The 27535-nt window shown below is 40.9% G+C and overlaps 2 protein-coding genes across 3 annotated transcripts; one reads left to right on the top strand and one right to left on the bottom strand.

Annotated features, from left to right (window-relative positions):
* Positions 1–4: 4 nt before the first annotated feature.
* OPN1SW (opsin 1, short wave sensitive) lies at positions 5–3378 on the top strand. The gene is made up of 5 exons (XM_055421225.2): positions 5–557; positions 854–1022; positions 1334–1499; positions 2084–2323; positions 3259–3378. The coding sequence occupies exons 1-5, from the start codon at positions 206–208 to the stop codon at positions 3376–3378; spliced, it is 1047 nt and encodes a 348-aa protein (XP_055277200.1). The 5' UTR covers positions 5–205.
* A 1088-nt stretch (positions 3379–4466) lies between these two features.
* On the bottom strand, positions 4467–27439 carry CALU (calumenin). Of its 2 annotated transcripts, none has more exons than XM_055421227.2 (7): positions 27316–27439; positions 19724–19955; positions 14751–14944; positions 10625–10791; positions 10363–10423; positions 8343–8542; positions 4467–6850 (listed from the first exon to the last, which is right to left on the bottom strand). In XM_055421227.2, the coding sequence occupies exons 2-7, from the start codon at positions 19942–19944 to the stop codon at positions 6746–6748; spliced, it is 948 nt and encodes a 315-aa protein (XP_055277202.1). In that variant the 5' UTR covers positions 19945–19955; positions 27316–27439; the 3' UTR covers positions 4467–6745. The 2 variants fall into 2 exon arrangements, with proteins under 2 accessions (XP_055277202.1, XP_055277201.1); XM_055421226.2 differs by lacking the exon at positions 14751–14944 and adding an exon at positions 14484–14677.
* Positions 27440–27535: the final 96 nt, after the last annotated feature.

Raw genomic sequence — 27535 nt, 5'->3', positions numbered from 1 at the left:
ACAATCGGCTTTGGGGCCACAAAAGGTTTAGGTGGGGGCTTGGGGTCTCTAATCTCAAACTTTGTCCTTAGGAGGCTTAGGATCAGTACTGATCTTTCAGGGAGCCCCAAAGTGGCTTTGGAGGAGAAGGTCTTTGGTAGGGCTGGGGAGAAGTGGTGGGGGAGGACGATATATAAGAGGAATCAGAGGGGGTGGGGGACATCCCATGAGCAAGATGTCAGAGGAGGAGTTTTCTCTGTACAAGAACATCTCCTTGGTGGGGCCGTGGGATGGACCTCAGTACCACCTCGCCCCTGTCTGGGCCTTCCACCTCCAGGCAGTCTTCATGGGTTTTGTCTTCTTTGTAGGGACACCACTCAATGCTACCGTGCTGGTGGCCACACTGCGCTACAGAAAGTTGCGGCAGCCGCTCAACTATATTCTGGTCAACGTGTCTCTGGCGGGCTTCATCTACTGCGTCTTCTCTGTCTCCGCCGTCTTCATCAGCACTTGTTATGGGTACTTCATCTTCGGCCGCCATGTTTGTGCCCTGGAGGCCTTCCTGGGCTGTATAGCAGGTACTGCAAGCAAAGGGAGCTGGAGGGACGGGAAGGATCCTGCTTCAGGGTGGGAGCCAGGGGCCAGGCTGTTGGGTTAGAGTGGACCCCTAAGGAGGAGTCCAGGGGGTAGAAGTTTGGTGTTCTTTTGAATGCTGAGGTAGAGAGCCACCCAGAGGTCTGAGTGAGTCCCAAACTCTATTTCACTCACCAGTCCCACCCTTCGTCTCTGTGCTTGCTCCACACCGCCTAAATTCCACTCCGCCTGCCAGGGTGAGTGGAGCTGTTTACTCCATTATCCTCCCGTTTCATCACAGGTCTGGTGACAGGCTGGTCACTGGCCTTCTTGGCCTTTGAACGCTACATCATCATCTGTAAACCCTTCGGCAACTTCCGCTTCAGCTCCAAGCATGCCCTGATGGTGGTCATGGCCACCTGGGTCATCGGTATTGGTGTCTCCATCCCACCCTTCCTTGGCTGGAGCCGGTGAGAATGCAGGGCAGTTATGCTAAGCTAGAAGCTCAGGTTGTCAGGGTGGGAAGAGAGTCGGGTATGGTTGTTGACCTCTAATTTTTAAAGAGCTGGAGGAAGAGAGAAGGGAAAGGGCTGTGAGAGACAAGTGCTAAGGTTTCCTCTGTGGTTGGAATTGCTAAAGGTTGGCTAGTGAGGACAGAAAATACCCTCTGCCTGACGTAACTCTGGGTTCTAAGCAGAGAACACAACCCAGGAATCTCAGCTCCCACTCTACCAATTCTTGCTGTGAGCCTCACAGTGAACAAGTGCTTGGTCCCTTGCAGATACGTCCCTGAGGGCCTGCAGTGTTCCTGTGGTCCCGACTGGTACACCGTGGGCACCAAATATTACAGCGAGTACTATACCTGGTTCCTCTTCATCTTCTGCTACATTGTGCCTCTCTCCCTCATCTGCTTCTCCTACTCTCAGCTGCTGAGCGCCCTCAGAGCTGTGAGTGGCTTTTGTGAGGGTCAGGGAGGAAGGGGTCACAGGGGTCTAGAAGAGAGAGAAGAGTGGGTATGTGCTCTAGAACACAAGTGAAGTCGCTCAGTTGTGTCCGACTCTTTGGGACCCCATGGACTGTAGCCTACGAGGCTCCTCCATCCATGGGATTTTCCAGGCAAGAGTACTGGAGTGGGTTGCCATTTCCTTCTCATCGAACCCGGGTCTCCCGCACTGCAGGCAGATGCTTTACCGTCTGAGAGACACCGGAAATGTCCACAGCTAGGGTGAGAGGTATCAAAAAGCAGTGCAGGAAGTAGGGACAGGGAGATGAGGAGATGAAGGAGGAGGTGGAGTCATTCCAGCTCAGATGTATCGAGAGATGCACGTGATTCCATCCAGTATCATGGATTGGAGAGAGAGCTGGCTCCATCTTGCCTTCCTCAAGGAAAGGGGAACAGAGGAACTAGGTCAGAAGGTGGGATGGCAGAGAGACAATTAGAGCAGATGGCCCCCTGGTTGAAAAACGTCCAGAGACTTGGGGGTTCAGGGCCAGGGAGAAGAGGGTGTGATGTTTTCTGTGCTCGTTCCAGGTTGCGGCTCAGCAGCAGGAGTCAGCTTCGACCCAGAAGGCTGAGCGGGAGGTGAGCCACATGGTGGTGGTCATGGTGGGATCCTTTTGTCTCTGTTACACGCCCTACGCTGCCCTGGGCATGTATATAGTCAACAACCGTAACCATGGGGTGGACTTACGGCTTGTCACCATTCCTGCCTTCTTCTCCAAGAGTTCTTGTGTCTACAATCCCATCATCTACTGCTTCATGAATAAGCAGGTAAAGTTCTCTTTTTAAAAAAATTTGTTGTGGGCTGTGCTGGGTCTTTGTGGCTGCCCACAGGCTTTCTCTAGTTGTGAGCAGGGGGCTTCTCACTGCGGTCACTTCTCTTGTTGTGGGGCACGGGTTCTAGGCTCGGGCTTCAGTAGTTGTAGCACGTGGGTTTAGTTGCTCTGCCTACCCCAAATCCTGAATTGCAGCTAATAACCCAAACTCAGACAAATCAAGGAGGGTTCCTGTCTTATAGAGCAAAACACTCTGCTTTGAGAATTGTTTTGTTTCCTCAGTTCCAGAAGCGGATTAAAAACTAATGAGGAAGCTCCTGGATATTAACAGAACTGGCAGTCCGTTCCTAGTTGGGAGCACTTTCTAGTAATGGTGGGTGGGCGGGGGTACTGCAGGGTCACTTTTGACAGTGCTCTCTTGGCTACCCACTCCAGTATTCTTGGGCTTCCCTGGTGGCTCAGCTGGTAAAGAATCTGCCTGCAATGCGGGAAACCTGGGTTTGATCCCTGGGTTGGGAAGATGCCCTGGAGAAGGGAAAGGCTATCCACTCCAGTAATTCTGGCCTGGAGAATTTTATGGCCTGTATAGTCCATGGGGATGCAAAGGGTCAGACACAACTGAGGGACTTTCACTTTCACTTCACTTTCTTAGACAGGGTACTTTGTGAGGTTTCCCAACAGGGAGGCCTCAGGGTTAGCCAGAACGTGTAGGGATTATTACTGTAGATCCTGGAGGAGTGAGCAGTGTTAGCCTGGAATAGCCAGCTCTCAGGATTGAGAAGACATAATCAATGCTGCTCGAGGAGATCCCATGTATAAGGCACCGTGTGAGGCTATGGGGATACGAAGATCTTTTTTCTCCCACACTTCCTGATGTCACCTCCTCTGTACTGGTCTGCCAAGGAGACCATCTCTGCTCTTTCCCTCTAGTTCCGAGCTTGCATCATGGAGATGGTGTGTGGAAAACCCATGACAGATGAGTCTGAAGCGTCTAGCTCCCAGAAAACCGAAGTGTCTACTGTCTCTTCTAGCCAAGTTGGCCCCAACTAAGGAGCCATACATTTGAGGACATTTCTACTTTTCTCTGTCAAAAACCAAACCACTATCAACACAGAAAATGGGAAGGAGAATGATAGCAACTTAAGGGGTCAGTTTTCCATTTTTCTACTATTTCCTTCCTACCTACAAAGCAAATGTTCCAGCTGGGTCTACTTCAGACCACCTAAAGGGCCATTTCCATAGTCATCAGTTTCTGCTCTTAAGTGGCACAATGTATAGCGTTTGGAGAACAGATTTCTACGTACAAGGCAATTTTAAAGGAGTATGGCTAATTTTTCAATGTACAGACAATTATTTTCCTTTTCAGTAATTTTTTTTCCCTCCTGGGGATCCGTTCAAAGATGATACATTTTAAATCAGAACTAACTTAGGAAAACACCTTAGAAATGAGACATTAAAATTTTTTTTTTTTAAAAAAACAAAACCCTTTAGTAGGTCCTAAATATGAGTTTGAAAGAACTTTATGCTGTCACTGCCAGTAATCGCTATCACTTTGACAGCGACAGACAGGCCCACAAATGCCTGCACCAGCATGAATTATTCCAGGTGCTTCCTCCCCCCTGCCCCGACACCTTATTTGGCTAAACCGAATTATCTGTCTTAAGCTGTGTATTTACTGAAGTCAGTAGTTCAACTCCCTTCATGTTCTCAAAATGAATTGGCACATCTCAATACTGTTTATAAACTATACAAAATGTTTAAAAAACTGTTTTACCTTATATTCTGTCTTCCCACCCCATGAAGAAGAGCCTTTTTGAAATAAAAATCAAGATAAATGTGTGTACATTCCGAAATGGCTGTGTTTGGTATCAGACAATTATATAATGAGCAGCTGGGCTCCTCTCCAGTTATATGGCCTAAGAGAAGCAGAGAAGGGTTACAGCTGTATAAGGATGCTAATCAAGATTTCAGGAATAGGAAGGAAAGAGTAACCAATTTGGGAGAAGGTAGCAATTTCTCTGGGTTGGGGTGGGGTAAACCTTCTAGGAGATATCCATTTCCTGTGACATTTTATAACCCCATAATTCTAAGCAAGAGTTCCATTTCTTAAGAAAATAAAAGGACACACATACCCTTCAGTGAATGTAAACAGTTTTATTTAGAAACAGATAGGTACCTGTTTGCATTATAGAATATAAAACTTGGTTTACACTCTATAAAAAATAATTACCAGTATCCAAATTCAAGACAGCTAGCATTCACAGAACACACAGTGTGGGTGTGTAGCTACTGTTCACCAGCCTCAGGCTTGATTTAAACCAAAAAAAAAAAAAAAAAATCCAGGAGGGTCATTAGAGATTAGAGTACAAACGCTTATTGATGAGCACCCAGCATCCAGAAGTCGCTATTTTAGCAGATGGAGGTTTACTTTCTAGGTGCATGACTTTAACATAAGGCCTGGGTTCTCTGTACCTAGTGACCTGCGAGGCTCTCCTGCCACACAATTTGTGCTGTGCCCTCTCCAAGCCAAGGGTTGGTGGCATTATTAATTATCCCTGGTCTTCTTAACAATTCAACTGGGGAATCTGGAAGGCAGAGGATTTCCATTTCCTTATACTGGGGTTCAAAGAATGTATCCACTCTCAAGAGCTCAATGCAAAGGCCAAGGTGAAGTTACATGATATCTGGCTTTTTACCAGGCCAAGTAGCCCACCTTAACATGATTGTGGAAGACCAAAGGATACACCTAGGTTCAGATTATAATAATCACCCAGCACCACCTGAATGTATTATCCAGAAAGATATATGAAATAATAAAGGTTATATATATATATATTTGTCTTAGTAACCTGAGGGCTAAAAACTTGGAGTACATAATTCTTCTCAAAAGAGGTCCATGTGTATGAAAGGGACCAAAAAAAAGGCAGTTTCTTGTTATGTAAAATATAGGTGAGTTGGGAACAGAGGGGGTGTCTTCAGCTCTTTCTACAATGTCCCTCTCTTTGATAAGGACTGGCAATGTTGATCCATGATAAATGTTTTCTGGCAGCAGGGAGATGGGGACATAGGGAGGGATGGGTCAAAGGCAGGAAGGGTGAGCGACGGCGGTCCTCAAACCAAAGAGCCCTCTCATCTCTGAGCCTTAGCTCATCCTCCTCAGCTGACACAGAACCAGGCCTGGTAGTAAGTGGTTAGCATTCTGAGGTATGAGGATCCCTGGTAAATTCAGCAGCATGTGGTTTTCAGAAATCAGCCCACAAGGTAAGAACACTGCAACCAAGCCCCTAACTAATACTGCTATTGAACCACTGTCCAAAAGAGAAAGGGAAGAAAAAAATCCCCACCATAACAGGAGGTTCTAAGCTTTCAATTAAGGTGGTCCAAATCGTCTGCTTTCTCTTTATCTTAGGGTTTCTTAAGAGAATCCTCTTTCATGACCGTTTCTCTCATTAAAGGCACTTTCAATGACACGATTGGAAAGGAGCACATTTTGACTGCAGTGAAAGCAAGATTAGTTCCTTGGAACACCTGGGGAAATAGGAGCTGAATGGGGCACCGACGGATTGAATAAAGACAGGCTTGAGCACTGCAATAGATGCACACCCAGAAAAAAGCATGTGCCCTAAGAACGCTTGGATTTTTTCTTTAGTTTTCCAGCTGTTTCTATTTATATCTCTGTAAAGAGATCACACTCACTACTTGATTGATATTCAAGACACTGGCCCCAACTTTTCCCACCACAGCTGTGCTTGACAAAATTAGCAAACAGCTAGTCCTACAGGGAAGGGGAGGGGGGGAAGGATGAATGAAATCAAGTTGAGTCAAGCTTTCTTATAGCACAGGGATCTGTCCTTGCCCAGACAATGCTAGGACCTGGACATGAAGCAACTGAATGGAACATGTGGCCCCTACTATTTATGAAATATACTTTTCAATAGGCAAGTTTAAGTGTTATCTCTCTAAATATAAAGTGTGGGGAATATTTCTTCCCTTTTCTCTCTCCTGAACATTTCTTATTGATCTCAGGCTTAAACTTAAGTCAAAATTATAAAAAATTACATAAGGGTTGAGAAAGAGTGAAGGGCTAATGTTTGCCTACAAGTGTGAGTTGAGGATGTTGATCCTTCATATCATACTCCCAACCAGAGAACAAATACAAAAATAAACACACATGTTATACATAATACAAAGTGTAAATCTACAAACACAAGTGTACTAATTAGAGTTGTTCCTCAGAAGCATGGTTTCCCTCCTGTCCCTCAGAGAAGAGGAGGAATGGGGACGGGATCATTTCTGTTACAACTTTTCATGTCTTAAAAAGTTTGTAATAACAGTCTCAGTAGCGCAATTTCATGTGAAACCAGAAGCTGTAAAAATAAATTACTTTTGAAGAAATGTGGGTTCCTCTGTCTGCAGCTCAGAACTCGTCATGTCGTACTAAGGCCTCACCAAAATCTGTGGCCTGGCTGCCCACAAATAAATCATACTTGTCAACAATCTCCTCCTTGGTAAGCTTGCCATCCTAAAAGCAGAAAGAACAGTGAATTGAGGCAAAATAAAGTTTCCATTTCAAATTTAGAAACACTGCTATCATCTAATAGGGAATCTAAGAATTGCCAAGACTTAAGATTCTAATTCCCACTAAATTAAATGTGAACTCTACTCAAGGCCCATCCCCAACACACACACACACACGGAAGAAAAGAGCAATTAATAGATTTCCTTATCAAGAAAGTTAAAAGATGAAAATAATACAGCTGAATAGGTCAACGCCAGCAGTATGGGTTTATTTCTTGGGGAGAAAATGCTCCCTTTTCAGCAAAATGTGGGACACCTCCTAGAAATGGATAAGAGATAGTTAACAAGAGCCAGGAAAAATACTTCAAAGTGAATCAAGTCACTGTCTAACAGGGACAATGAACTGTTACTATCAAGCACAGTTTTCAACTCCAAAATGCCCTAGCCACCAGTCAGATTCCAGACAGAACCCCTAATGGAGGTCCAGATCTTATCTCAAGAATAAGCTAGGCCAGATTCCCAAGGGATGACTATATGAGCTTCCTTTCCTCATGTCTCAGCACCTGGCTACTGAAGAGACTGAGCAAGAACTTAAACAGACTGACCCTTAAAAAGGCTCAACGATAAGAAACTACATAAAAACCAAAGATTAATCGAAATAAAGAACATTCAGAATTCTAAAACTCCCCATCTTTAGACTGATTTTCAGTCTGTTTTAAGGACAACATTCTCTGAAAAAGGTGACAGGACTCAGTAGTAACACCACTCTTTCAATGAACCAAATGCCTTCTGAGATAATTGGTCAAGGACTGATACTAAAGCTCCAATACTTTGATCACCTGATGCGAAGAACTGACTCACTGGAAAAGACCCTGATGCTGGGAAAGAATGAAAGCAGGAGGAGAAAGGGAAAACAGAGGATGAGATGGTTGGATGGCATCACTGACTCGATGGACATGAGTTTGAGCAAGCCCTGGGAGTTGATGATGGACAGGGGAGCGTGGCGTGCTGCAGTCTGTGGGGTCACAAAGAGTCAGATACAACTGAGTGACTGAACTGAATTATAATAGAGAAAAGCTGATTTATAAGCTACAACAAGCATGCTTGAATTAAGAAGGAAATCATCAGCTCTGAGTAGGCAAACTGAGCCTGTAAAAGGTAAAAGAACAAAGGAAATAACAACAGAAAGGCAAAGAAAATTTCTTGGGGTTCCAAAGATAGTGGATGAGGCATGCTGGGCACAGGCTATATCCAGAGGCTCTTGCTGAGGCCTAAATTCCTCCAATGCTAAGAACATTGGGCAAAGGGATTTCTAAAATGAAAGATCACAGAGCTAGTGCTGCCCTGTAAGTTTCAGTCACCAACTTTAGCTCCATAGCAGACTCAGACTAATTAAAACCTTACATGCTCTATGTATGTTAATAGGAATTTTTTAAGCAATCCCCTAGAGACAGACTTGGACCACTGCTAGAATGCTTGGGCCTGGTCAGACTTACCTTGTTTTGGTCTGATTCATAGACCAGGTGTCTGGCCTCTGCCTCAGCATGGTCATAATCTGAGGGGAGGATCCAGTCTTTGGTCTCTTCCTTATCCATCTTCCCATCACGGTTCTTATCTCGAAACTCAACAAACTGTTCTCTCTCCGTCTTGACCCACTCTGGCTCATCAGCGTTTCCGTCGTGGCTGTACATATCACCTGTATGAACAGACATTCATACATAAGATGGGTGTGTCTTCTCTCAAAGCCTGCCCCATGCAAATCTGATCTGACCTTTCTTCCTCACTCATTAATCTGGAACCTCACAGAAGTTATAAGGGTATTTTAGACTGGAGAGACCTTATGAAGTAAGGCATTTTCCTGATGATCTTGCAAAAAGAATATTTTGAGCTACTGGTCTTGAATGATATGAGCAAAGAGAACTGTTTTAAAAAAAGGTAGAAACTGGGATTTTCAGGCGGTCCAGTGGTTAGGAGTCCATCTACCAATGCAGGGTACACGGGTTTGACCCTGGTCCAGGAAGATCCCATGTCCTACCACAGGGAACTAAGCCTGAGAGACGAAATGCTGAAGCCCGCTTGCCCAGAGCCCGTGCTCCGCAGGGGCAGGAGAGGTCACCACAGTGAGAAGCCCGTGCACTGCAACTAGAGAGGGCCTGCGTGCAGCAGTGAGGACTGAGCGCAACCATAAATAAATATTTTTTAAAATGCAGAAACAAGGGAGATGACTAGCGTCAAGAAAGGTAAAGACCAACTTTCATAAGACAGCTGTTCCCTGTGTTCCATTTCACTACAAGGCAGCTAATTAACCTGACCCCTAGTTTTAGAAAGATGTGGTTGTAAATCCTCAGGAAAACCTGAGAGATGTACAGTGTCTGTAAATGTAAAACAGTTAAACTGTCTACCAACCAATGTCTAAGTATACTTTATAATGTATCTCTTAAAATGATGGGCATTGTCTTATGCTACTTTCCAGCACATGAACTGTGAAACAATTTGGTCAACTACTTGGTAAGAGGCAGCTCCTTTTTTTAAAGCAATGGGAAAATCTTGAAATTATTTTTGAGGATAATAAAAATAACTTTAGGGACTTCCCTGGTGGTCCAGTGGTTCAGATTCCATACCGTGGATGTAGGTTGAATCCCAAATTGGGGAAATCAAGATTCCACATGCCAGCAGCGGCATGGTGAAAAAAAAAAAGAAGAAAACAGCTGTACTTGAGAGAAATTGCCTTGAAGGTACAGGCATCTAAAATAAACAACTGGAATTCCCTGGCAGTCCAGTGGTTAAGACTCCACATTTTCACTGCCAAGGGTGGGGTTTGATCCCTGGCTGGGGAACTAAGATCCCACAAACTGCATGGCATGGCCAAAAAAACAAGGACAAAGGAAACAAATCAGAAAACCTCAACAGAAAATAAGAGTAGAGTACAGTGAAAAGCAAAGACTAACAACTCCTGGTTGCTTATTCACCCGTGTCTCTTTTGTTCTGTTCCCTAGTTTCCTAATACCAGTCTAGGTTCCCTACAACTCTTCAGCGTCAATTCCACAGGGCATCTGGGATGTACTATTTTAGTGCAGTCCACGACAGCAGCCACTGGCTACATTAGGCTATGAGGAAAGGAAATGTGGCTAGTCCAAACTGAGATGTGCTACAGTGTAAAATAAATTTTTGAAGATTTGTGTGAAAAAAGAAAAAAAATAGCCCTTGATAACGTGGAAATTATAGTATTTTGGAACGTTAGATTAAATAAAATACACGTTTGAAGTAAATTTCATCTGTTTCTTTTCATTATTTTTGATGTGGCTAATAGAAAAGTTAAAATTACATTTGGGGCTCACATTCACATTTTGATTGGCCAGTGCTACTCAATACTTTATCATGACCCACTATTTCCCACACTGGTCTGAGTTAATGATGTGCTAAGAGTTGACCCATAGGGTAGATTGTTTTTATTGGTGAACATATCTTCCAAAGTTTCCCAGCTTCTTCTAAGAAAAACACTAGAAACAGACTTACCAATATACTCCTCCAGATCAATGAAACCATCAGCATTCTTATCTATATCTTCCATTGTTTCCTAGACAGAAGAGAATAATTAGATCTAATATCTGGATGAATTAGTTCAGGCAATTATTTAGGACAAGTAACTATGCTTCATTAAAGTAAACACACATATATATGTGTTTATGTATATATATTCAAGTATGGTTAAACTATAGGAAAGAGTGTAAACAACAAAAGGAGAAAGTTTCCAGTGAGAATCCTTGCTCTCACCCACCTGTACTACTATATCCTTCATGTAGTCATACTCCTCAGGGTGCAGAAAAGCTGTGAATTCCTCCTTTGTGGCAATGAGGTCTCCATCCTTGTCTGCCATTTTAAACCTCCGTTCATCTCTAACCATCATCTGTTTATAGTTAAATCCATCATCAGGGTCTGGATCATCTAGGAAACAAAAATTTAAGTCAAATCTTAAAAGACTTTTTCAGAAAACATGAAAATGTATGGAAATCAATTTCCAAGAACAATAAACCGAGCATGGGAGAATTAACGTGGTTACTCAGGGAAACCTACAGCAATACAAAGACACTCAGTTTTGGTGATCAAAGACTACAAAGTCAGGTCTGAGTTGAATGTAAATTCAACGGAACCCGGGCTCTTGGCCTATGTGATCCGTTACATAAATGCTTCATTGTTATCGATATCAAGGCTACTAGAGGGCTTCAATTTTCTAGTTATATCCAAGGGGCAGTGATGGCTCTAAAGTCACATGGTCTGGGTTTGAATCCTAACTCTACCACTTCTTAGCCATGTGACTGTGGACAAGTAACTTAACTGTGCTTCAGTTTACTCATCTGCAGAATGGAGACAGTAACAGAGCTGGCCTCAGAGGATTGTTACAAGGTTAAATAAGCAAATAAATAGAAGTTAAGTGCCTCGAACACTGCTTGGCATGGAGCTGGCTTTTAATACATGTTAACTATTGCTATGTTTATGAAACATTATTTAAACATTTATTAAACATTAGGCTCTCATTAAGAAGCCAGATATCAAAGGCCTTCTATCCCATTACAGGCCATTTGCATTCGATACCAGAACAGTGCCACTCTGAAAGGTCACATTTTAGTTAAATATACCATGAGATACAAATTCTGTTCACTACCCCCACTTCCTCCATTTTTATACAATTCTAGAAAATGCAAATAAATCAAGTTACAGAAAATAGATTAGTGGATGCCATGGGACAGGGCACGAGGAAGGTGAGGACTATAAAGGGACACAAGGAAGTTTTTGGGGGTGATGGAAATATTTAATTACAGTGAGGGGCTCACTGATGCATATACATATGGCAAAACTCATCAACTGTGCATTTTAAATATGTGCAGTGCAATAAACTGTATGTCAATTATACTTCAATAAATCTGTTACAGAAGATAAATATTAGATTACAACCAAACTGATTTTGGACCTATCTGTTAGGATGTTGAACTACACAAGCAATAGTTATTGTGGCTCAGCTGGTAAAAGAATCTGCCTGCAATGAGGGAGACCTGGGTTCAATTCCTGGGTTGGGAAGATGCCCTAGAGAAGGTAAAGGCTACCCATGCCAGTATTCTGGCCTGGAGAATTCCATGACTGTGTAGTCCTTGGTGTCGCAAAGAGTTGGACACGACTGAGCGACTTTCACTTCACTTCATAAGAATCTAGAAAAATGAACTTTAAGTTGAAAAAATGTGAAGGAGTTAATAGCAAAAAAGTGGAAAAAAAACCCAACTTTTCAATCTGAGTTGCTATATGGACCAAAATAAGATAACATGTAAGATATTTTGAAAAGTAAAAGATACCATGTTAAAGGCAAGAAATGATTGTTCCCAAAACATATTGATCAAATAAAAAAAAGATATAGCACTAGTTTTTATTAATAAACAAACAAACCCACAGGGCCCCTTACTAATACTACACTATTGACTTTTTATATTGTTGTTCAATCTTTCCATACTTTAAGCACAGTCAAAAACAACAACAGTAAACTACTGCTCTATTTTGAGTTGAGCAACTTGAAGCTTCATTCTTTGATGAGGGTCAAAATTTAGTAAGACAGTTTACTGATTAAACTGGGGCTTTGGGGACCTGATGTGTATACTGAGAATTTAAGGAAAATATTACCTCACTCAGATACTAAGTTACTTCCTCTAAACAAATAATCAGTACAAATTATGTAACATAAATAAGACAACAGAAGGCCAACTTACATATTAAGAGTAGATTCTTAGCTAAGAGCCCTTCTTTCCTTTAGGTAAAACTTGGTGGCTAGGATCACATGCACATATATAAGGATGAAGAAGAAAGCTACAGAACTGTATTTAATGACTAAACTCCCATGCCTATCATCACTGCTCAGAGTGCCCTCTCTATCCTAAGCACCAGTTTACTGGGCCAGCTGGCTTGCACACAGTGAAGGGTAGGATCGTGATCTAGTTTTGGTTTTAGTATAGGCAGGGCAGATCTTAGCATCTCATATTTTACTTGTGGCAGAGACGGGGTTAACATTCCTTTTGTGGAAAGCAGATATACATTAAGACAGACCCTAATTAGAAACTAAGATCATTTATACCTTAACTCAACTGAGTCAAGAACACATTTTCACAAAAAACTCCTCAGCATTTTTGGAAGGCACCTCCTTACCCCAGCACTGTCCACCCCAGGCCGCCAGGGAAAGATGCCTTATAAAGACATTGTTTCTCCAGCCAGTGCTTCAGCTTATGCAGAGTCTCAAGTCAGTAGAAATACTCATTACATTGAATCATTGGTCCTGTGAGGTAACAAAGCTCTCAACAGATTTGTATGCACATAATCTTAAAAAGAGTTTAAAACTCCTTCTGGTCAGTGAGTGCCTAGGTCTGAGCTGAGATTTATTAACACATCATTCTGTTGAGATCACCAATAGCCTACCCAGTGTTTTGTATTTATAATTAATCCCAAACAAATCAGGAAGCTCTGGGTCTCAGCCAGAGACCAAGAAGCATGGTTGTCTCTCTATCTGCACTGACTTTTTAATACACATGTTCTTAATTGGGAGAAGGATATGTTTGGTTCTTGGCTAAGTGTCAAGCATGAGAGAGGTGGCCACTCTTGTCTCAGGAATGAGAACAAGCCCCATACAGAAATAAAAATCTGTTCACCAGAAATGCATGCAGTCCTGTAATTAACATGGACAGCTGGTTATCCAGTGGGGGAAACAGACCATCATACATTCATTGCCTTTTAGTCAGTGATGGAGATCGCCTGCTTTCACCCAGAAATTTATTTAATTTCCAGAATAAAAATGCAAGTAACATTTATACATTCTTGCCTCATCTCAAACTGTGACCATGTACAAAAGAGGAATATCACTAACAAAAACACCCTAAGTCATCAACTCGGTAAGATCTCCACCTAGCATTTAACAGCAGGCAAGTGGAATAAGTAAAAGAAAATTACTAACAGGTGGCCCAAGCATACAAGCTACCAAATCAACAAAAAGCAATCAAAGTCACATTGATTTGCCTTGAAGCATTTGCAAAGCAGGCTAATAAACTCATGTGTCAGAGAAAACAAATGGGAAATACTCATTTCTAAACTTCAGTAAGCAGACATACTGAAATAGTTAAATTTCATCAAGTAAAGCCATTAGATTTGATCTTTATTTTATAAAGGGAAGACAGTAATTTTCCTCCTATTCTCACCAGTTACAAAGAAATCTAATTTGGTTTAAATTTCAGGTCCAACGCTTTAATGTGACCATGTCAAGAGGCATCTCAAAGGCTCCTGCTTTGCATTGTTGGTACAATGCAGCCTTTTGAACGAGAATTTACTCCAAAAATGGTCTCTTGGAGGGATGACAGCAAGAAAAAAATGGGGAAACATATCTGAAATGCTAAAAGACGTAAAAGATGTCAGACCTTAGAAAACCAAAATAAAACAAATTTAAAAAAATATATAATATACAAATTCAAAATTAATAAAGTGAAGAAGAATCAGCACAGCATCAAACTATCTAAGATAAATGTAATTTCTTCCTTTCCTTCACTGCTTGACCCATTTGTTTCTTTGACTCAAGACCATGGTCTCCACCAGGCTGACACCTTGCCCCTTACCCAGGTAAGTGCCATAAGTCACGTTTCTGTACTCATCCCAGGAGATTAAGCCGTCTTGATTCAAATCAAACTCCTGCCATTGGTTTTCAACATTGTCATATATGTATTTCTTCTGGGCGTGCTTAATCCAGGATTTCAGCTCCCCCTCCGTCACAAACCCATCTTTATCCGCGTCTATTTTATCTACAATCATTCTACAAGACAAAACAGTTACGTTTCAAGGTGCCGGCTCCACAAGGCTTTTTCCCCCAGAGAGTAGGGACCTACCTAAAACGTAGCCGTAGGTGGCATTTTTATACTCCTCCCAGGAAACGAGGCCGTCCTCATTGAGGTCATGCCCCTTCCACTGTCGCTCTACGTCCTCGTAAATCCAGCGCTTTTGTGCAAATTTAATCCAGTCTTTGAGCTCATCCACAGTGACAAACCCGTCCTTGTCGCCATCTATTTTACTTACAATCTTTCTGTAGAAAATGCAGAGAAATCCAGCAAGAGGTTAAAAGGACACAAGGCTCTGGACTTAGCCAGATGTGTGCTGTGGCCACGGGTGTTGCCCAGGGCTAAAGGATGGAAATAAAAATTGTCTCCAAAACAAAACTGCCAGATGGGCAATTGACTATTTTTCTCTTGAGTGCCTGTTGCTGGTCTGAAATGAGTCATCCAGATAAGACAAGCACAGTCCATGGCTGGTGTACTTGGAACCAAAAGCAAACTATGGACTATCCCTTTAGAGGTAGGTTTTAGCCAGTGGTCAGAATTTTGGAATAAATATTCTTTCCTATCTGGGTTCTCCACTCTTAGTATCAAATAACATGCAAATTTTTATATTTGTTCTTTATTGTTCTTAGGAGAATCTCAATTTCTGGGTAGCTAATCACAACCACTGACTTGGTTTTCTAAAAATTCAAAAATTGTAACCAGATTTCTTTTAAAATTCAGTTGTTTTTTAAAAACCAAAACACTTTTGTTAAAAATATACATATCAAAAATAGTTCCAGGATCACTTATATCTAAAGTCAAGATTTTTTTTTTAAACCCCAAAATAGGTACAGAGACATAAGCATGCTTATACATATTAAATAAAAAGGCTAGCAGTTATTATACACTATATTGAATTGGATTTTTACATATAACCACAAAAACAGAGAGCTCTGAAGAAATAATGTAAAAATGTACATCCTTGTTTATGAGAATGTTAATAAGCTGAGAGGGTTAGGGTGCAGATGATAAACCAAACTACAAAGCTAAAGAATGAATATACTTTGCTCTTCATAAGCTTCTTTCTTCCAGCACTGTCATATTAATGACAGACATTTTTAAAAGACTTAAGGATTTCAAAAGATGTGCCATGATATGAAAACTTCTGTTTGAAGATGCAATTGCTTACTTATAGAAGCTAAGACTGCCTATGTAAAGTCACAAGAACTTTTTTTTTAATAATTTTACACATCAATTATTTAATGGCCTAAGAGCAGTAATAGTCACTGACTACACTCTTTAAGAGAGCCAGGAAAAGACCATGTAAATGTCCCTTGGCCCTTTGTAGGGAGGCTCAAGTCACAAGAACTTCAAATCAAAGCTTCTAATGGAACTGACATAGTAGAAGTCCATTATGCACACTTATTTCATCACATGGAATATTTTAGAAAGAATTCAAGGGTCAAGAATTAATAATTTTTCCATTGTTAAAAAAAAAAGCTTCTAATGGAACTGAAATCTTGGCATACTCCTATGCTCTATTATTTGTAGGATTGAAAAAGACTGTCATTTGGTAGCTAATGTTGTTTTCCAGTCTGTGTTGTTCTTATGAATACAACATTGGAAAGTGATTAGAATCAGAGACTATAAGTGACACAAATTCACCTTGATACTGATTGATATGTTGTTAGCCATGATTGTCTATTACTTAAATTGTGTAATTAACAAGCATTTTCCTTCAGAGAATCTTATAGTCTTTACTCTAAAATATTTTTTTTAAAGGTAAAACAGTAAGTAAGTGTTAGTCACTCAGTTGTGTCTGACTCATTGCAACCCCATGGACTGTAGCTTGCCAGTCTCCTCCATCCAAGGGATTCTCCAGGCAACAATACTGGAGTAGACTGTCATTCCCTTCTTCAGGGGATCTTCCCAACTCAGGGATCGAACCTGGGTCTCCTGCACTGCAGGTCTGAGCTACCAGGGAAGCCCCCTAAAATAGTAAGAAGTCACCTCAAATATCCTTCTGTATCTACATGGACATGGGACAAAAAATTTTTTGCAACTTGAATCTGTAGAATCTTAACAATAAGTTAGCTTTTCTTACTTTTGCGGGGGCTGTGCTATGCAGCACGCAAGGTCTGAGTTCCCTGACCAGGAATAGAACCCATGCCCCCTGCACTGGAGTGCAGCATCTTAACCACTGGACCGCCAGGGAAGCCCCAACAGATTAAGTTTTACCTGTTCAAAAACCTCTACATTTATCTATAATGGAATCCAGTTTGTGTCTGAAAGGCACTGGCTACCAAGAGTTCCACTGTACTATTAAGAAAAAAAAGGCAAGGTACTAATTACCAAAAGAAAATTTTAAACTATTATTAATAGCCTAAAGAGAAGCATCACTTAGATAAAAAAGGCATATGACTCTTTAAGATGGGCTTTTCCTAATGAAGTTGGCTGAATGCTATTCTATTCATCCCAACAGAAATATCCCAAATGGTTCAATTCAGACATTAGCAAGCTTTTTCTGAAAAAGTTAGATAAATATTTTTCACTTTGTGGGCCACATATCGTCTGTCACATATCTTAAAAACAACAGCAAAAATAACCATGCAACCATTTAAAAATAAGAAAGCTATCCTTATCTTTCTAGTTATCCAGCCTGCAGGCAGTTGTCAAAGTACACTGGAAGTGGGCACGGCCTATTTTTGGCATGAAGCTCTAAAGTCTGATCTTTAAAAGCCCACATTAATTTATAAAGCTAACGGTATTGTATTTCTATGATACTGGAGAACCCTACAAATGCATGATGCCACTAAACAACCATTTACTCTAGGACAGACACAACGCACTTAAGTGGATATTATGTCATTTCTAAGAGGTGACATATGCCTCTACATTTCAAAAGGTGTAAAGCCAAATCCTTTGGCTTTTTAAGAACCTGGGTCAATAAAAGGATTCCAGGAAGGTTCAAAATATTCCAGAAATTTTCAGCATGCAAAATTTTATATATATTCATATATTTGCACTTTACTTTAGCTTTCATTAGACTGCCAAAGGGATTGGTCCTGTGACCCAAAAAAGGATGATGAACTGCTCTACTTCAATATCAAAATAAGTGAAAACTTTACTAAGGACCACCACCTCAAAATGGATAAATCATCATTTGAAGGACATATAAATGAAAATTAAGTATATTTAGACTGCTTAGGGATGGCGTGAGGTTGAGAATACACACAAGAAAAAAATGTTCTATTTGTCAACATTATTCATAAGAAAAAGAAACTAAAACCTGGATGCTAAAATTGTTTTTAAGTGCTTCCTGTAGCTTTTTAGATATTATTACTAAAGATTTAAAAATAGTAGTGAATTTTTGCAACTAGAGGTATAAACAGTGATCTTATTTCCCAATAATTACTGGTCTCCTAAATAGATGGAAAGGGGAAATTGCCGTACCCAACCTCTGGTGTACAGTCACATACCAAACAATGTTCAAAAATGCCATGGTAAGCTAATTCAAAAGAAAAAAAAAAGTTCACTTGGAATTCTTGCTTTCAACAGTATCACCTTATTAATGGGCTATTTGTTATTATCTCCAAATCTGGGAGACGCAAACAGTACTTGGTTCATTCACACGTTCCATGAAAAACATCATTTTAACCATCTTATTCTTATCAAATACGGAGTATGTGCACGTGCTGAACTTTTGATATTTACTGAGGACTAAAACAAACATTTTTTTCTCTACTGAAGGCGGTTAGCAGAGCAATTCCAATACTGGCCAGAACACCAATTGACACCAAACCTAAAGGCCCTTCATTATTTGACAGTAATTCTGCAGAGACATGTGCAGACCAAAATCTAGGCTGGACACGCATGTTATTAACAGGCAAGACATGAAGACTGAGAACACCCTCATGCACCCCTATTTTCAGCTTGGAATGTTAGCACAGTTAGGAGATTAAAAGTGAGCACAGTCCTTCAAAGTAAAATAACAACCTAACACAAGACTAACTCTGATACACTTGTTCTATTTTCAATGTTTCGGGAAAGTTTCTCATTCTACATGGCAAAATCTTTTGATTATTTCTGTCAGTGTTTAAGAATATTGTATCCTTCAGTTGGCAGATAACTCACTGAAAGAATAAATTTATTTTGAAGTACCACTCAAAGTAAACCCTATGATGTCTTCTAATCACAGCACTATCCATGGGAAAAATATTTCTGGAAATTCCTATGTGATATAACTTTTCAGACAACTCTGTTAAATTTAGTTTAGAAAGCTACACATATGGTCACTATTCATTGAGGAGAAAATGTTCACCAATTAACCTGCATTTCCTTAAAAAGCAAGTCTTTGAAAGAACTAAAAAAGACATTCTCACTCAGAAATAATCAGCTAGAATTCTACCAAATCAACTATTTAGGTAAAAAGATGCCTTCGGAGAGACCACGGAACCTGACTATGGCCCAGCTGTTCACTGCAAAGGCAACACATATTCTGACAGTAAGATCACAGCTTAATACAACCTTTTGAAAGCCAAGGTTGATTTGGTTTTGCTTTTAATTAAGCAAATACCTGAGAATGAACCAAAGAGGGTGAAGGACATCCTTGGAAATCATAAACTACAGAAATTAGTCAGTCCAGGGGTCTAATTTGCAGTTTATTATCCACTCAAAGACACGGCATGGTCAACAACAAAGAGGTTACAGACTGCTTTTAAAAATTAAAAGCAACAGTGTTGAGAAAATCCCCATGTAATGTTCCTTTGGGATCAAGATGCTGCAGTTTAAGCTGAGTCCTATAGTATCTGGCACTTCAACGCATAAATGACTTTGTTTTGTAGAATGAGGTAAAAACTGTTATTCAATGGAGAAATGAGGAAAGAGATTAAATTTTAGTGGTAGCAATTCTGTGGTTAGCGTTCAGCAGATGTAGTTCAGTACAGCTTTACTGGGTGACTGAGATAGAAGAGAAAAAAAAGAATGAGTTGATTTATAAAGAAAGGTCAATATTCTAACTAGTCCCCTGAGAGCTGGCACCTTACCCAAGTCTTTCCTTGCTCTCTTCTGGCGTCAGCTGATCAAAAGTTTTTGCTTCTTCAGCACCCAAGAAGGCGTCATGGTCATAATCAAAACTCTGAGCATCATTGTGAACTTTGTCACTGAGCTGAGGTTCATGATGTACACGGTCCTTCTTCTCTGTGGGCTTGCTCAAGGCAAAGGCTGTGCACAGGGACAGGCACGTAAGAAACTGTCGCAGGTCCATGATAATCAGATCTTAGAGAAAAAAGAAAGGGAGCTCACTCAGTATGTTTAATAATTAACCAGGAAATTAAAAGCTCAGACCCAGTAAAAATATTTATTTGACATTATCCTAAATATAATTATTTTAACTCATAAAAAAGTATGCTATAATATGAGACTTTCTAGTTTTACTCTGAGAAATTTTCACCACTTTCCTTCAATCCGACTGTAGGCTGACAAGGAATTATAGGAACAAGGAATTGCAAGGAACATCCATCTCATAAGTAGTCTCCCTTTACGCAGACACAGAAAACGAACCTGTGGACATAGAGGGGACGTGACTGAGCGTGCACACATGCACATGCTTCTGAAAGTTTATCAATGTTCTTTTTCATGCTTTTCCATCAAAACACCCAAATTCATATACAAAGATGCCTTAATCAATGATATTTTATGATTAAAAAATGAAAAATGAACTAAATCAAAGAATTAGTAAATACGTATTAAACCACCACTACCACCACAAAGTAGATATAGAGACTGTTACGTTCCAGGAAAGTCTATGAAAACAACAAAAGCATGTTGCAAAACAATGTCAAGATCTCATTTATATAAAAAGCAAAAATCCACTAACTTCTCCAGGTTGCTTATATTTGTATAAAATATAACATATATGCATGAAAATGGTGTGGAAGGATAAACATCCATCTATAAATAGCAACAACCCCCTAGGCTGAAGAAGAGATGGTGGTGGGGTGGGATAGAGTGAACTTTAATACTGTGCTCTGTTGTGCTATCTTCCTTTTTCTAAATGAGTACATTATCTTTTTGTGTGTACTTTTTAAACAATATGATAAAAATTATTTTAATTATTAGGTAGCATACCTTTTCAAGCCATTTCTCCCAACTGGAAAAGGAGACATATTTATTCTTAAGACACAAACACTATTTTTCAAGTAAAATAACACTGCCCAAGGAGAAAAACACTCCACACTCCACGCTACTTTAATGACTGAACTAATCAATCAGATCAGAGGAACAGTAGAGAGAAAATTAGATTTAGTGGCTCTCTCAAACGTCAAAGTGAGTATGTCTTTATTTTAGGACAAAATGAAACTTTCACTGCAAACTACAGATAATTCTTTAGATAAATAAAATTCTTTAGAGATAAGGAATGAGTTTTATGCTGTTATTCTGTGACATATCCAAATGGTATCTATGATGTTACAGGCTTACAGAATCAAGTAAAAATCAAGAGCCATAGCAACAGTATCTTCCTTACACCTATTAACAAGGTGACCTCACATTTGGGAAAATTTTATAAATGACTAACTACATCCCCTGGAGAAGGAAATGGCAACCCACTCCAGTGTTCTTGCCTGGAGAATCCCAGGGACGGCGGAGCTTGGTGGGCTGCCGTCTATGGGGTTGCAGAGAGTCGGACACGACTGAAGCGACTTAGCAGCAGCAGCAACTACATCCCCAGAATAATAGCCTACCAACTCTTGCATAATACCTTGACAGCTTTTGCAAACCACCATTGTTATAATATAAATTAATGCTTAAACCTGGGAACACTATCAGGGCCTGGGAGGAATACTGTGTAAAGTTTTGATACTGTGTAATATACAGAAATGTAACAGACTGACTCACTGTGATTTAGAGGGAAAACTACATTTAAGACTGCGACTTAACATCTTGATACAGTGATAAAAGAAGAAAATCAGAGTAAAAGCCAAGTGATTCAGCTTTATCACTTATCCATCTCTCTATCCTTTCCCTTCACAATTAAACTCAACCCTGCCCCTCTACAGGTTCCTTCATTCTGTCAATCAATACTTCTCAGGTCTTCATAATCAGTCCTTCATAAAGAGTCTTCAAAATCGGTCTTTCTCAGACCCCACTATTCCTTCAAGCATGCTCTTCCCTGTTCTTTCACCCACATGGTGTCCAGGAACTCTTGTCTCTGTTTCCACACCACGTACTGTCTCCCTGCAATCTGGGTTTCTACTGACTATTGATGAAACTTCCTAAAATCATCACTGAGGACTACCTACCAGACAAAGCAATGGTTTCACTTTCATCTCTCTCATCTCTCTCAGTGGGCAATGAAAAATCTGTAGTAGATATTTAAAAATATACTTTCTGTGCCCATGTATATCAACTCCTGGTTGTTCGTGCTTGTGCTTAGTAGAGTTTGACTCTGCCAGTAGCGTTTGACTCTCATGGTCTATAGCCCACCAGGCTCCTCTGTCCACGGAATTTTCCAGGCAAGAATAATGGAATGGGTTGCCATTCCCAACTCCAGGGGATCTTCCCAAATCAGGGATTGAACCTGTGTCTCCTGCATTGGCAGGCGGGTTCATTACCACTAGTGCCACCTAGGAAGCCCCCAGTGGCTGTTAGAAACTTTAACAAAAGGACTCTTGTTTTATGAATACAGACACTAAAAAATACTACCAAATTTATTTAAATCCATACATATAAAAATGTCCATTAGAAACAAAGGGTATCTCCCAAGACAAAGGACATATAATATGGAAAGATGTGAGAAAAGTAAAGAACAACTTATACAAGGCTCCTGAAGAACTACATCAGCACAGTTATTTCTGAAGCATCTTTCTCTTTTCAACCAAACTGAAACCAAGTAATAGAAAGCTAACAGACCCTTTTCTTTCCCCATCATGATAGCTTGCTTACATGACTTTTTACCACATAATCTAGATGGCCCTGACCAGAGGTTTATCAATTTTGTCTACCCTTTCAAAGAATAGGAAAAAAAAAAAAGAAGGTATTCGGTTTTTTCTATTTTTAATTCTCTATTTCCTCTGATCTTTATTATATCCTTCCTTCTGCTGACTTTACCCATCCTCCCTGGTAGCTCAGATGGTAAAGCTCAGATGGCATCTGCTTGCAATGCAGGAGACACAGGTTCGATCCCTGGGTCAGGGAAGATCCCCTGGAGAAGGGAATGGCAATCTACTTCAGTATACTTGACTGGAGAATCCCAAGGACAGACCATGCAGTTGCAAAGAGTCAGACACGACAGAGCGACTAACTCTTTCTTTCTTTGCTGACTTTAGCTGTTTTCTTCTAATTTATCTTAGGTGGTAGGTTAGGTTGTTTGAGATTTTTCTTATTTTTTCTTTTTTGAGAAAGGACTGTAGCACATGATCTAAAGGTAAATCAATGGTTATGAAAAATACATCTTCCCACTTCCATTTTTCAAATGACTTGTAAGTTTCTCTCAAATTCTGCCCCTCCCTCACCAAGGGTAACATTTAATTGTTGATACTGTTCAGTTGCTAAGTCATGTTTGACTACATTTAATATTTTTTCTTAAAAGAAAAACAAACCCAGAAAACTAGACCTGCACTGTCCAGGACGAGAGCTCCATGTGGCTACCGAACACTTGCAACATGGCTAGTGTGAATTAAGGATGTGATATGTTACACTTTATGATAAAAGAATGGTACTTTTGTATGTACTGGATTAAATAATTAAAATTAACTTAACATGCTTTATTAATAAATGCTGTTATTCAGTCGCTGAGTCATGTCTGACTCTTTGTGACCCCGTGGACTGTAGCCCACCCAGGCTCCTCTGTCCACGGAATTTTCCAGGCAGCAATACTGGAGTGGGTTACCATTTCCTCCTCCAGAGGAATCTTTCCAACCCAGGAATGGAACCCACGTTTCTTGCACTGGCAGGCAGATTCTCTACCACAAAGCCACCTGGGAAGCCCCTTGTTTTAAATATTCACTTGTAAAAAAAAAAAAAAAAATCCCCTCCCACCTCCCAGCAAGCGGGAATCTGACCAGTGACTGAACTCATGCCCCCCCCCCCCCCCCCCCCCGGCAGTGGAAGTGCAGAATATAAATCACTGGACCACCAGGCAGTCCCTCACCTGTAAATTTAAGATTACATATGTGGCTTGTATTATATTTCTATTTCATTGTGCCATGTTAGAGACATAAATAAAGGGCTAGAACAGAAAAGGTATCAAGTTACTACCATACTTTTGCACTATGTCAGCCATAACAGTCTCCTACAAAGTTATTTTCATGAATTGTTCCGGTAAATTTATAAGAAGAGAAAGGTAACAGCATAAACTTGAATTTCTTTCAGTAACAATCATAAGCCTTAAGAATCAGTTTTACCCATTCAAAAATTTTCTTGAAAGCTTTAAATTCTTGCCATTTCTTCCTTCCTTCCCAATCATTTTTAATAAAAATGCACTGGTCACAGAACAGTTAAAAGTAAGTTGCTTTTGGGAAATTTAGAGGTCTCGATTAAATTCAGCTTCTCAAGAACATTAACAATGAGTGACCCCACAGTTATTCTAGTTGACCAAAGACCCGTTGCTCAGTGTTAACAGTGTGAGAAATGGGCGTGGTGGTAAAATTCCAGTTCTGTGAGTTGGATATTGGGGGTGGGGGGCAGGGAGAAGGCATTTCTCTATAGTGCAGCAAAAGCAGAATCTCAATGCTTACGTGTCTACTTCAATTGGGAATTCAGGGCAAGAGTCTGATAGCAATTTAATGATACTAAAGTTCTTGTTATAAGATCTAGGAATTAAAGTCACCTGGGGATCTACCTGACATTCTTCACTTCCAGACTTTAGTATCACCAATGGATCATACTAAGGTAATAACATCACCCTTCATGATTTGATGAGAGTTTTAATAATGACAAACCATTTATTCAGCGTTTCTCTAGCAATCAATGGAACAAACTGTTTCATTAATACATTCTAATTAAATCATTTGTGTGACTGACGGTATACGTTTATAAGCTAGCCAAGTATATAAAAGTGCAAAATTTGGCTGTAGGATAAAAGCTTTGAAGTGGTTATTACTTAGGTTTCATTAATTCTATAACCAAAGCAACCCAGTGCAAACTTAAATTTTTCTTGCTACAGAGTAAAAAAAATTTCCTTAAGAAATAAATTCGAGAAACCCTGGGAGAATGAAGGTTTCTTTTTGGCTGATGAAACTTCAATAAATTATTAACTGCCAAAGGAAAACAATGTAAAATGTAGGGGCAAGAGTTTTGGTTTCTTGTAATTTTGCTGTGCATATGTAACACGCACAAAATTCTTGGGAATTTGGTAGTTATTTTAGCTCAACCTTCCTTTAGTGCCAAATGTAAATAAACAATTTAAAATCCTAGATGAAAAGACCTATCTACTATGATCACTCCAGCTGCAAGTGGTTTGTATATATTCCTCTAAAGAACTTTATAGAACTTGTTTGTATCACTCCACAATAATGATCATAGGTTATCTTAAGTTGTCTCCTTAGCTCCTCTATAGATGCACTTTAGGAAGGCAGGGATCTCAGCTAAATATAAATTAATACTCCTCTATAATCCCTAATGGACTTCCCTGTGGCTCAGTAGTGAAGAACCTGCCTGCCGATGCAGGAGTTGCTGGTTTGATCCCTGGGTTGGGAAGATCCCCTACAGAAGGAAAGGGCAACCCACTCCAGAATTCTTGCCTCGAAAATTCCAAGGACCGAGGAGCCTGGTGGGATACAGTCCACAGAGTTGAGAAGAGTCAGACATGACTGACTGAGCATCCATTATCATAATCTCTAACACTGTGTCTTGTGTTTTTTGTATACTAACACATTTTACTGCATTAGTTGGACTGTACTTGGCAGCAATATAGCTCCTGCCTGCCACCAGTGCTCCCCATCCCCCAATTCCTCTTACTGGATCTGGTCATCAGCCAGCAACAAAAAAAGTGCTATTTCAGCTGTCTTAACTCTAATACATAAATTACAACATCAACAACAGCCATATTTAAGAGTTCATAGAAAGACTAGAACTAGGACCTTATGGCCTAGCAAGCATCTCCAATGGCTATTCCTGGCTACACCTCTATGCTTCCAACACCCCGGCACAACCAAGCAAGTGCCACACACAGAGGAAAATGTGTGTTAAAATCAATGAACTGATCTCTCATACTGATGCAATGTACAGAAAATGCCCTGAGTATCTTTTGACACATCACTGGATATATGCAGGCAAGTGATTGCATTAACAGTGACGATTATAAGTTTACTAACCATTCAGGCATAACTCAATTCATCTTTGTTAGCTGGTGTTTCTCCTAGTGATTCTCCAAACAGTCCTGTTGGATACCCCTGAATCCCTGTAAATCTCAGATTTAGGCCAAGATAAACAAACTCATCTTCTCTCCACACAAATACAATTTACAAGTTATCTATGGAGCCACAACAGTACTAGATATACATAAATTCTTCAACGATGACCATCGTTTGGTTCTCGGTTAACTAAATCTACTAAATCAAACGTGCATTTGTTTTGTGTCAAGTACCATTCTATAGCAAAAAAATAAGTTATCAGAAATCCTATGGTTCTCTACCTCTAAGCTACAAAAACAAATCATAAGAAACCTTACTTCCAACTCATGCTTATTTTATGGTTCATGCCAGGAAGTGACTGCAATTCAATTCTCAAGGACATTATTCTGGGACTTTATACACTTAGGACTTCAGATCAAAACTCCTATTAAAGTTTTAGCAGGAGATCCAGGGAGCTTTTTGCCTTGAAGCAAAAGCAGCTTTCCGAACTGAAAATCACTTGACTCGATCAGGGCAGCTGTAGGGAGTTAAGTTTACTTATGAACTCAGCATGCTAAAAATCAAAACTAGGATCTGGGGCTAGAAGCAACGAAACCATGCAATAATACAATTCCTTATTGAAATTTTTAAAACTATTTTCCGTCGCTGACCGAGGCATGCAGCCAAACATGCTAGAGATATTCGTCTTTTCTTTAAAATTACAGACAACTTTTTAAAACAATCACAAAGGGTCAGGATGCTTTCTTCCCTTCCTCGTTTCTACACCCTCCAAGTGAGCGAACACGACTTTCTTGGCAGATGCAGATGTCCTCTCGGGATGTGGCCTTGGGGCGGAGCTGGCGGACACAAGCAGGCCCAAGCGTGGGAAGTGGCAGGGAGCTGTAACAATAACGCTATCTGACTGCCCTCCGACCTTCAGGAGACAAACAAGCGTGACCAACAAGGATAAGGGACCTGGTGACTGGCGGGGCCCAAGGCCAGAGGACGTGGCAAGCCAGGAACAAAACAGTACCCCCACAGGAAGCAGAGCGGGGAGCCGGAGCTCTCAGGGCCCCAGGCCCCTTCCCAGAGCGCGCGGGAAGGCGAGCGGCGGCCTCCAATCCAGGCTGCACGCCGAGGGCCGGGCAGTCACGAGCAGTCTCAGGCCCCAGAACTCCAAGAGGGCAGAAACGGGGACCCTGAGCCAAAGAAGCCCTGCCGCGCCGGGAGCGAGGCCCAGAAGAGAGAAAGAAAGTGAAAAGGGCGGCGGCGGCGGCGCAAGGGCTGCGCACCGTGGTACCTACCTCTCTCCGTTGCACCCACAGCCCAGGATGCCGCTGCCGCCGCTCTCCCACCGGCTTAGCGCTGGCGCTCAAGCCCCGCCCAACCGGAAGCGGCTCCGCGCCCCGCCGCGGTCCTCCACGACGGCAGCCTCCAGGCCAATCATCAGCCAGCCCGCCGCCTACGCGCAGCTTCCTCGGGCAGCCATTGGCCCCACGGTTGCGTAGTAGGGATTGGCTGGAA

The sequence above is a fragment of the Moschus berezovskii genome, chromosome 3 (genome assembly GCF_049115385.1).
Source record: "Moschus berezovskii isolate FMDL1 chromosome 3, NW_MosBer_1.0, whole genome shotgun sequence".
Classification (NCBI taxonomy): Eukaryota; Metazoa; Chordata; class Mammalia; order Artiodactyla; family Moschidae; genus Moschus; species Moschus berezovskii.
The sequence above is the reverse complement of the archived record's forward strand: the minus strand, read 5'-3'. Positions and strand labels throughout refer to the sequence as shown.

What these genes read in the sequence shown, in the direction of transcription:
- OPN1SW (XM_055421225.2), top strand. Translation starts at nt 206, where the DNA reads ATGAGCAAGATGTCAGAGGAGGAGTTTTCTCTGTACAAGAACATCTCC. An exon ending in CTTCCTGGGCTGTATAGCAG is followed by an intron (nt 558 to 853) that starts GTACTGCAAGCA and finishes GTTTCATCACAG; the next exon opens with GTCTGGTGACAGGCTGGTCA. An exon ending in TGCTGAGCGCCCTCAGAGCT is followed by an intron (nt 1,500 to 2,083) that starts GTGAGTGGCTTT and finishes TGCTCGTTCCAG; the next exon opens with GTTGCGGCTCAGCAGCAGGA.
- CALU (XM_055421227.2), bottom strand. Translation starts at nt 19,944, where the DNA reads ATGGACCTGCGACAGTTTCTTACGTGCCTGTCCCTGTGCACAGCCTTT. An exon ending in CACCTACGGCTACGTTTTAG is followed by an intron (nt 10,792 to 14,750) that starts GTAGGTCCCTAC and finishes TTTGTTTCCTAG; the next exon opens with ATGATCCAGACCCTGATGAT. An exon ending in TGATCTGGAGGAGTATATTG is followed by an intron (nt 8,543 to 10,362) that starts GTAAGTCTGTTT and finishes CTGTTCATACAG; the next exon opens with GTGATATGTACAGCCACGAC.